Raw genomic sequence first — 11,008 nt, forward strand, 5'->3', positions numbered from 1 at the left:
TTGGGTCGGGAGTGCATATTGGGGTTAGTAGATGTTTCTTTGAATGGAGATGCCTCTGTGGCTTAGGAGATGTTTGTTTGGTTTGGGAGATGCTTATTCGGTTTGGGAGATCGATGTTTGCGTGGTTTAGGAGATGCTTGTTTGGTTTGGGAGATGCTTGCATGGTTTAGGAGATGCTTGTTTGGTTTGGGAGATGTTTGTTTGGTTTGGCAGATGCTTATTCAGTTTAGGAGATGCTTGTGTGGTTTAGGAGATGCTTGTTTGGTTTGGGAGATGTTTGTTTGGTTTGGGAGATGCTTGTTTGGTTTGGGAGATGCTTGCATGGTTTAGGAGATGTTTGTTTGGTTTGGGAGATGTTTGTTTGGTTTGGCAGATGCTTATTCAGTTTAGGAGATGCTTATGTGGTTTAGGAGATGCTTGTTTGGCTTGGGAGATGCTTGTTTGGTTTGGGAGATGCTTGCATGGTTTAGGAGATGCTTGTTTGGTTTTGGAGATGTTTGTTTGGTTTGGCAGATGCTTATTCAGTTTAGGAGATGCTTGCGTGGTTTAGGAGATGCTTGTTTGGTTTGGGAGATGCTTGTTTGGTTTGGGAGATGCTTGCGTGGTTTAGGAGAAGCTTCTTTGTTTGGGTGATGCCTGTTTGGTTTGGGAGATAATATTTCATTTGGGATATGCATTTTTGGCGGTGTTAGCCTTTCATAGTTTCCTTTCATACCATTCCCATTATGCAACAACAGGGAAATTCAACGTACCATAGCTGATTCTAAACTTTTCTGAATGCCTCTTCTATATTTAGATTGAACAATGGAGCTACAATGTACAATGTATATATAGTCTTCATCTTATATGAGACTGACACTCAATCTAACGTCTTTTCGTCAGGAGGTCATAAACCCCTGAAAATTGAACTTATCGACGGAAGGGCTGGATATATTGGTATGATATACAGGCTTAATAAATTAATAATTTGTGGCCTTGTTAACTAAGCAATGAATCGACTTGGTTATATAATAATATAATAGTAATATGGTTATATTTTACTGACACTGGTAAGTTAACTCTATACTAATGCCATCTACTAATGGGATTAAGATGAACTGGTCTAATCTCGTCTAGGTCACGGTGATGTCATTTCGACAGTCCAAGGGTTAATAAACAGTGAATTGGGCAATGTGTTATCTCCCTTTAAGTAGAAGCAACAAACCTGTTCATTTTGTACATGCCTTTATTTATATGCTCTCAGCCTGAGTCCCACTTAGCCCATTATACATTTATAGCTAAAGGTCATACTTACCCGAGCCAAGATGATTGTTCGTAAGAAGATAACACTCAAGGATAAGATCGCTAAGAGCTAGAAATTTTCTTATACCTTTAAATAGAGTATATATTCAACATCAGATAAATAAGAGAAAATGTCCTATAAAGGCATGAATCTGTGAGTCGCATGCAAGCTCTGCCGGAATAGGCCTATATCTTCTGTTACCTTTGCACTCACATTACAAATACCATATATAATTTTTCATAATGTCTAATAATCCCAAAGAATTATTGAAAATGTAATAGCTTTTAACATATCGGTACAATTAAATATTGATGTTTCGGTGATTGAAAAAAAAAATCCTCTGCAGTTTTAAAGCATTAACTGTACACTTAATGTACAAGTACCCAAATCATAGTTCAGCCTGTAAATAGTTTCTCGTCAGACGACCCTAGCTGGCTACAAACACCGTATCAGAATTCTATAGAACGTAAAACCACCTAAATGCTTACACTGAAGGCATCAGAAGAAAATTAAAAGGGCGAGTAAGGGGAGGGGGGGGGGGGGGGGGTGTGTCTGTCACTCCACGCTAGGAGCCATTTATATATTTGCAGTGACATGTACGATAACCTCATGCACACATTAACACATCAACTGTCAGTGTTACCCTGTTTAGAATGGGAACAGGAACTTCAAATTGTACAAGAATATACTCTTTATTATTATTCAAAACAAGTTGTCTCTCGTTTTACAGAATATCAGTTGGACACATAGGTCGATTCTGTAAAAATGTTAATGCCCAATAAAAACATCATCCTCGAAGTCAGCAATGACCACTCCTGCTTCTAAGCGTAATGTACGAAGATATATCTCACGGCATTTTTGGATGGATTGATCGCTGGCACTACTAAGTTTGAACCTCGAAGTCGTTCGGACATTGGCTCAAAAAGAATAACTCCAGTATAGCACCAGTGGATACAGTGAATACAGCCTTATCTTTCGTATAACTGCGATATAGGACAAAGTATATGGATAAACGCATGTCGGCATACACTAGCCTTCTGGAACAGGGTCTTTGAATACCCACGAATGAGATTTTTTTCACATAAAATTGATACTGCTAATCTGTACTGGCGTGTTTTATGACGGGACGCGCAAATCAAAAACTCGAGAAGGCGTGATTAATGAAACTGCACGATAATTCTTGCTAATGTTCATCTACCGTTTGTCAAAAACCAGAAAATAACTAAAACTCGCACGTCCCATCATAAAAACCGCGTGTCGAAAACATTTCTAAGTTTAAATTAGAAAAAAACGTCTAATTAACAAAATACTTTTTCGCCCTTTTATCTACATCACTTGTACTCAATCAATAATTTAATTTTAAGATTAAACATATTACTACAATATCAAGTGATATAAAAACTTTGATGCAAAGGTATATTCTATGAAATAAGTTTTATAATCATGCATGTTGGAAGCATGGCCTAATCGCTAGGAACTCAAAGGGTTTCCATCTGGAAAACCAGTCAATTTCTTACGGTGAATGTGAATTAAACTACTATTGAACTACTATTGCATCCCCGACATGGAGTATGCTTTTTGGCCGGGGAGGTAAGTAATAAACACTGCCTGGTAAAATACTACTAATCGTTCACTTTTATTTTGAAAATAATAATAACAAAAAATACATACAAAAAGCACAAATTTGAAATGACACCGCAGAAGACATATTTCCAAAGAGTATACAAAGTTAACTGATTTAAAAATTTATTCCGCTATACGCGGTGTACACAATAATACTCTTTTGGTAAATTGTAATAAACATGAATGAAAGTTAAATGAGGCACAAATATCATAACGGATGGCAAGACTGAATGTTATATTGTACTTCAGTCATCTGTATTAGTTTATTACTTTGTTAGAGTATAATATATATGTACACTAGAAGAAAATTACAACGATAGGCTACTTTATAGACAGATATATCAGTATTTACGAAAACGCTGTTTGAAGAAGGAAGAAAAGCTAAAAGTCATGTCACCAGAACATCATGGGCTAAGGCATAATGAATCATTCTGGGAAGGAACTTGACACATATCGCAGCTGGTCATGGATGCCTCCCGACGAAAAATCGTTGGTCAGTAACTGATCCAAGCATTCTTGTACAGAGTACACAGCAGTATTCTTCAGTACAGTTCCAGGAATCGCTCTGGTTATGAGGTCAGGTGTCGGCGTTTAGTGTTCGGTAGTGCTGTCGCTAATAGCTTTGGCGACATTAGGTACTGTTAAACCTTTTCGCAAGGAAACTCATGCATGGTACTGTCTATTGATACTTAATCTGAAATCAACCTTGTTATCGGAACACTGTCAAATGATTTGTATAGAAAGTATTGCTTTTCATATTGCTAGCGACGGTACATCGTTTTGCTTTTTAATTATTTCTCGAATAGCCTGAACCAACATCGCCCAAAATGTATCATTATAACTGCCATCAGTGGCTTCGCTGGGTTTTTCAATGAGTTTGCCAGTTTTCATCGCTGCAAGCAGGTCGTCAGGCATGGCAGAACTTGGGATGTCCTCATACATCAAATACAGTAACACCTGCTCTCGTCTTTTTGTGCTCTCTACGAGGGCCATCTGAAACTCATAGTTGCACCAATGATTTCGGAGAAATGGTCTTGACAACAACAAAAGAGTCACAGAGCTGTAGCGTACTGCTCGTGTAATATTAGTGGCTATTTCAAGTCCAGGCATCGAGTCACGGTCACGGATATACATAGTCAGATGTTCCTTAGTTTCAAGTTCATGCAGCATGTCACCTGTAACGAAATGCATATCCTCGTCTGCGTAAGCCACGAATATGTCATGGACGCTATCGGGCTCGCATCCGTTAATAGGACGGTAACCGTAGCGTGCGTGAGGGCGGGAGCTGTTCAGAAACTTTCTCAAGACGTGTATATGGTAGATGTACCGCAACCTCCATCTGAATCGATACATGAGACCTCCGCTAACCACCAATACCGTTGTGAGAAGGGCCAGCGACAATGATATCATTAGCCCAACATACGAGGCACAACGAACGTCCAGCTCTCGAACAATATTCTTCAGGTCACTTAAGTGAAATTGCACAGTTCCATTTGGAGCCAAACATGACATGCTGTTAAATTTATCTAGCGTTATGTTTTCCTGAAGGGATGAAGCCCACTTTAGAAATGGTAGGCTTTCACAGGAGCACACTAATGGATTTTGTGCCAGATTTACTTTAATTGGTCTATTCCTGGCAATCATTTCAAGGTCATTTATTTCAGAGGTATCGAGATAAGCAAATGCATTCTTACTGAGGTCTAGCGAAACTAGCCTTTTAAGGTGTCCTATTCGGCTGCCTAATCTGGTTAGTTTATTGCCATCGAGCGACAAGTTCTCTAACATGGAGTTGTTCTGAAAAACTTTGTACCATAACTTTAATATGTCGTTCTTGCCCAATCTGAGGCTTATAAGGTTGTAATTTTTCTTGAAAATTTCTCCCGCATTCCTACCGGCCAAAGTACTGTTTAGTTTGTTGTCAAAAAGGTATAAATATCTAAGGCTTGTGAATCCATCGAAAAACCCAGGTCTAATCATCAGTTGATTGTAACTGAGGTCCATTATTTCAACAGTGTCCAGTCCTTTTATCCAGACAAAAAATTTGCGCAGCTGATTGCCATTAAGATACAGCTTTCGTATGGTACTGTTTACAAAGGTGACATGTTTTCCTCCAAATCTGAAAGGATTTCCGTTTGTAAATTTCAAAAATGTTAGCTTGGGTGGGACGGGAATTGTTATGTTTTTGACTTTGTTCACTGCACTCTCCCCGTCGTCACTAGTCACTAAGCCCAGATCCAGCCTTTTTGGGGGTGTATAGGCTTTTTGATCTTCGGCGTTTAAGTATTCTAAATTCACCAAACGCAGCAACGGCCTAAGGAAGTTATATTGGTCAGCAAGTTTGTTTTTTCTTACAGACAAAATTTTCAAGCTCTGAGGGAGTGTTTCAAGAGCAGTCGGCTCAATTTTAGCAATGCTATTGTAATCCATGTTTAGCTCCGTCAAGTTAGTATGTGCTATATTCTTAAAAATGCTTGGTGTAACAATTATGGTGTCCCGTTTTGTAGGATCTACTAATCGACTAATACTTAATACTTTTAGCGAGGAATTTCGAAGACTCTTAAGTGCGTAACTAGCATTATTTAGTCCTAAGTATTCATTGTTACTTAAATCAAGGACTTCTAAATAGGGCAAAGTTCCTAAGGCATCTGGGTCAATGAAAGACAAATTACATCTTGCTAAACTCAGATTTTTCAACTTTAGAGTCTGTAAGTTGCGGAAGAAGTCATTTTTAACAAATGTCAGCTTATAAGATAGTGACAAGTCGAGTATTTTAAGGCTAGTCATGTTGCGAAAACCAGGACCGAATCGCCCTTCGCTAGTAAAGGTTATACTTAGATACTCTAAATGATTCAAACCCCTCATGCATTCGTCTAAGCTAGATGGAAGGAGATGATAAAGGTTCACCGACACATTTAAAGTGGATAGACCACTCAGATGAGCGAAAGGGCTGTTACAACACAGGCGAGAACAGTTGTTAAAGTTAAGTCTGTTTCTGGCCAGGTCTAATAACTTTAAATGTGAAAGGCCTAGAAAAGACCCGCCAGCAATTTCGGATATAACATTTTTACTCAGGTCAAGGATGGTTAGGTTTGGATACCTTCTGAAAGCTTCAGTGGGTAAAACGGATAAGATGTTTCGAGACATGTTTAATAAAGTGATATTCGCAGGCAAATGTAATGGAACGTCCCTTCGTCTCTGATTTGAGCAGTCAGCAATGCTGCTTTCTGCTTTATGCAACACACAGCATTTTCCTTTCTTTTTCTTGCCGAACTGACGGGGAGCGACTTGCAGCTGTTTCTCACTTGCACTCATTTGCAAGTTCATATTCGTCATCTCGATGAAACGTTTTCGCTTTCGTGGAACATCGTTCAGGCCAGTACTGACGATCCTTCCGTGCCTTGGGATAATTGTGTGGTCGTTTGACACGAATACGTTGATTCCAGGCCGCAAAAATGGTGAAGGGCGTATAGTCCTGTTCGAACGTGGAATGACCTTTGATGATATCACTGCTCCCATTATTAGCGCCACGAATAGAGCAACCACACCGACAAACAAACTTCCCCGAGACGCCATCCTACAATACATCGATCAAGCCAGTTAGCTTATTTTCTCAACAGTTTCTGTAATATAAATGTTAATATATTATGAGCTCAGTAATCTGAATCTTTCATGATATCATATTTCAATTGCTGAAGATAAGCTTTGATGTATAAGAAGTTAATGGATTTATGCCATTCAAAAATATATTTTAATTCACAGTTTAAATGCACATTATTCACTAATGGGTCGACATGCCAAGATTTGCAGTTTAGGTTACTGTCCGCAGCGAATGACCGTGCGTAACGTCGACGTATATTCTCTAGCTTAGAGATTATGAACTCGGGGTCATAATTCTCCTTGCATAATTTCGCCCTAATTTCGTACTTTATATACTTTCTTAGTTCTGTTTGTGTTAAACGTCGTTTTGGGAATTGGCCATGTGATTTAGTGACCTTTAACCTCCATCTTGGTTGAAGGCTGGTATACTATGTCTGTTTCGACGCATAGATTCACGTAACTACGATGACGTCATTTTCAAAACAGATCATATAGACATCGCATAACGAAGCACTGCGGTGTCTGTAATGAGACCGAGAATCTGATTCCCTTTGAAAAATTCTTTTCATAATTTTGCGATGTGATGGTAACCGCCTGTCCGCCAGCCCGCTGTGGATTTGAACTAGTGATCACTGAGTTTAAGTTTACTCTTATGTCCACCACTAAACTAAAGGGAAATACTCAACAGTGGTAATATATTACCCTGTAACACTCACTCCCAGCTGAGTTTTTTTTTTTGGAAAGTAAAGTCCTTATGGCTTCCAACAAGTAGGCTATGTAAGCTACCCAAACAACATCATGCAGGATGGGATGTAAGCGCTATTTATGACTCCAGGATAGAGATAACTTTCCTTCATAGATTGCTGGTTCAAATCCCCAGCTAGTAATCCCGAGCCGTCTCACTTGACGCTGCACGTGATCAGGGTAGCTTGTGTAGCGTAGGCTTTAAAGACTCAGTGAATGTTAATCTCGTCGTTTCCGGGATGTCACGAGCACGTGATTTGGAAAAAGCTCAAGGTGAATGTAACATGATCAGATACAACTGTATTATCACGTTGTAAGTAGATGCTATGTTTAGATAACCAGTTCCCTGTATTCACTCTGTAATTAGGTATGGCTCCAATTGTTGTGCACAAGCGGTTTTAATTCTAAGACTGATACATATATAGGGTGACTGGTCAAGATTCAAAAGTGACAAGTCGCACCTCACATTTCTCCAGATCTCTACTATATAAATACAGCTATGTTATAAATAAACACATTTATCAGCCCAGGTCATGCTTTGTTACTCTACACGCTCCATCATAGCTTGTAGCGTGTGGTGATCTTCAACTGTGTAGAGCTTAATTGCCTACTTTATGTGCAAGATGACCAATATTCCTATGTCAAGACCAATTATCGTCCTGGCATTGGAAACACTGAGGATCGTGTCTGGGATTTTGTGCCATCACTGATACTGCACACTGTGGCGTGTAGTTTCGATCCGCAGTCCGAGGAAACGTACAAGGTTATATTATTAGTGTCGATGCTCTTTTATATTCGCCTACTTTGTAGGAATCACAGTGGTTGCATACATCCTACTTTTGGGTCACTCATTTACTTCCCGTTTAAAGATGGAAAAGCCATAAACATTACATTCAGATGAATGTAAGATGAAAGAGTGCCTGAAGTTAGTTGTAACTGATGTCTTCAGTATTTTGTTTCTTTTGATTTTTCTTTAAAGAGAAAAAGACACTTCAAAATAATTTTTGTAAATTAACATTAATTAAATTGCTAAATAAATTAACCATAATAAATGCATTTTTACCTAGTTAGGGGTCTTGTAACTTACTACACTGTTCAAGCATTTACAGTAACAGGTAGGATAAAACCCTGATTTCACTGGTTACATGTGACCATTTATCATTTACCACACTATCATTGCTGCTCTCGTTTTAAAATATACAGTATGCTCTATGCTGTAAATCTTTTATTATGAATGCATGTATGTGCTATCCAAAAATATGATTAACCCTTCTACCTTCGTTGGTAACTTTGACTCTAATATTTTATTTGACCGTCTTGTGATTACCATGTAAGCAGTTTCCGTACAGAAAAGTTACGTATACAGGTATATGTTCAATAAGTTCGAATCTTAAGGCCATGTTATTGAAATGATTGTTTTAATCCGACCTGCAAGGAGAGCTTAATCAAAAGAATGGACCATCTTTTTTCTATTATCTCTTCCTACAATCTACAAATCTAGGAAATCTAACCGTAAAGATCTGGCCCTCTATTTGCGTATCGGTCACAGATTAGATTATATGTCAACGTATGTGAGTTAGAACTGTTCCTCTACCTTATATATTTTGAGGCTTGAGTGGAGCCGTATTCGAGTATAGAGTTGTGTCGCCGTCTGTCATGCATTGTGTTTATTTCATTTTTGTGCGTTTCAGTTTGACTCCGATCTAAACTGTTGACATGGGAAAATCGGTCCTGCATTATAGAGTATATTTAGCCCGAGCGATCTTCCTTGTCACTGACTGTCCATGCATATGCTTTCTCTGTGCAGTAAACAGATCGTCTTTACGAGAATCTACTATGAACTGTTGCGGTCATGTTTATTAGTTTTCCATCGAAACTAGATGATTCTGGTATGTTATTCTGGTTTAGCCTCTGGTATATATATATATTCCAGCTCGCAAGGATTAGTTTGAGTCAACAGTCGTCAGAAGAAAGCAGCCCGCAACGTCAATTTCACCTGTAGAGAAAGCCAGTTTTTTAGAAGATAGGGGTTCTTTATTGATAGCTATTAAGCATGCCCGCTAAGTTGACAATCTGAAAGCTCTTTTTTTACTGTAGGCCTACGATCACACATCGAGTGAATGTTTCATGTCCATTTATTCTTGTGTTTGAGACTTCTTTTCTGAGCTTATAATCTCTTTGTGTTGTGACTACTTTTGTCTCAATTTCCATGGAGGCTGGGTTGCTCTGGAGATCAGTTTGTATCCCAAGGAGGTATTGTGCCTACAACTGATTGTCACCTAGACGTCAGTGTATCTTTATTTGAGACATTCACTAGGCACTGTGAATTTACCTATTTCTATAGACTGAGACTTGCCATCGAGACTCTATGTGTTTGGATCGCAACTGTGTCATCTAAGTGTGTTCGTGTTAATTTGTTTCAGGGTTATCCATGTCTGTTAGCCCTTTCTTCACAGCTTTACCCCTTCACATGAGTTAACAATGCAATGTTGTATCAGATGATGTTGGACACTAAAACTTTCGGGGCCACATATCAGAAATTATGTTTGTTGACAGAATCATGTAGGTACTACTTACTATGTCACTACGTGTTTGACTGGAACATCCGTATATACAGCTCAGTTAACCATTCGGCTAGGGCAATGTCCCACTTCAGATGAAAAACATTTCAATCCTTTCAGTTTGTTTGTAAGAGTACAACACAAAAATGTGTTGTTGAATCGGCCCAATACCAGTACCTCTTTGTAAACACTCTCAATGGCCACGTCACTCATATCCACAGTGTAAGAAAGTCTAAAGTGTAAGATCTAAACTGCCTTTAACTTTAAAGTTGAGAAAACTTGCATAGCAGATAAAATTTAAACTCTGTACATGTTTTTCTTATCTACTTTTTATCAACATAAACTGAAGGCTTTCTTAAAATTAATTTGTTAAAATTATAAAGCCGTCATATGTACAAAACCTTCGTTTAGAAAACCCATCAGTTTGTTCCTATAAAGGTGAAAATATTTGTACGAACCTTTTTTTCACCATAGCAAAACTGCCGAAGTTGAACCTGTACGTGTGCGTCGCTGGGTTACTAAGAGGTTTATGTGACAGACCTCAGTGTGGTTATGGATAAATAAACCCTAGGGTCGCAGTCACCCCCGCACTTACTTGGTTTAAAGCGGCTGTTTTTAGCCTCACTTGACAGAGCTTGACACTACCAATAATAGGTGTAACACAACACTCAGTGGGTCAACAGGAAGTATCTAAACAACTGACTTTGCATCATGTAACAGTGATTTTGTTTTAATTTCAGGCCAGCTTGTGTCTAGCAATTTAAACATACTGCAGTAAGCCTTTGCACTGCGCTGCTCATCTGTTTATACTATAGAGGTTGTTGGAAAAAATCTCTTTAAACGAATGAAAGCGAAGACATCTCATGAAATGAAATATCACACATCAGCAGATCTTGAAACGTCAAATGAATGGGGTTTAAAATGAAAGAAGAGACAATCGTGCATTGATCTCATGGGCTGGAGGTTCAATGAAGGGTGTATGACTCAAAGGTTTGCATATTATACCTCATATGCTTTTTTCTTTCAGTTTCCATTCGTCGAGAGACGGGCACATGACATTCTGCAAAACATGATGTACATGTTGAATATCACTTCTCTCGAGGTGCCAATTAGTCATATCCCATCCCACAGTATGCACTATATGTATAGTGCCTCTCACGTGGTAACCTAGCTCTGAATACAAAGCAACCCTCAGCCTTAT

The 11,008-nt window shown here is 38.7% G+C and overlaps 1 protein-coding gene across 1 annotated transcript; it reads right to left on the reverse strand.

The window, feature by feature from the left end:
* Positions 1–2,899: 2,899 nt before the first annotated feature.
* On the reverse strand, positions 2,900–10,359 carry LOC135471102 (toll-like receptor 4). Its single transcript, XM_064750161.1, has 2 exons — positions 10,266–10,359; positions 2,900–6,479 (listed from the first exon to the last, which is right to left on the reverse strand). Exons 1-2 carry the CDS (start codon positions 10,277–10,279, stop codon positions 3,659–3,661), a joined length of 2,835 nt encoding a protein of 944 aa, XP_064606231.1. The 5' UTR covers positions 10,280–10,359; the 3' UTR covers positions 2,900–3,658.
* Positions 10,360–11,008: the final 649 nt, after the last annotated feature.

The sequence above is a fragment of the Liolophura sinensis genome, chromosome 7, assembly GCF_032854445.1.
Source record: "Liolophura sinensis isolate JHLJ2023 chromosome 7, CUHK_Ljap_v2, whole genome shotgun sequence".
Lineage (NCBI taxonomy): Eukaryota > Metazoa > Mollusca > Polyplacophora > Chitonida > Chitonidae > Liolophura > Liolophura sinensis.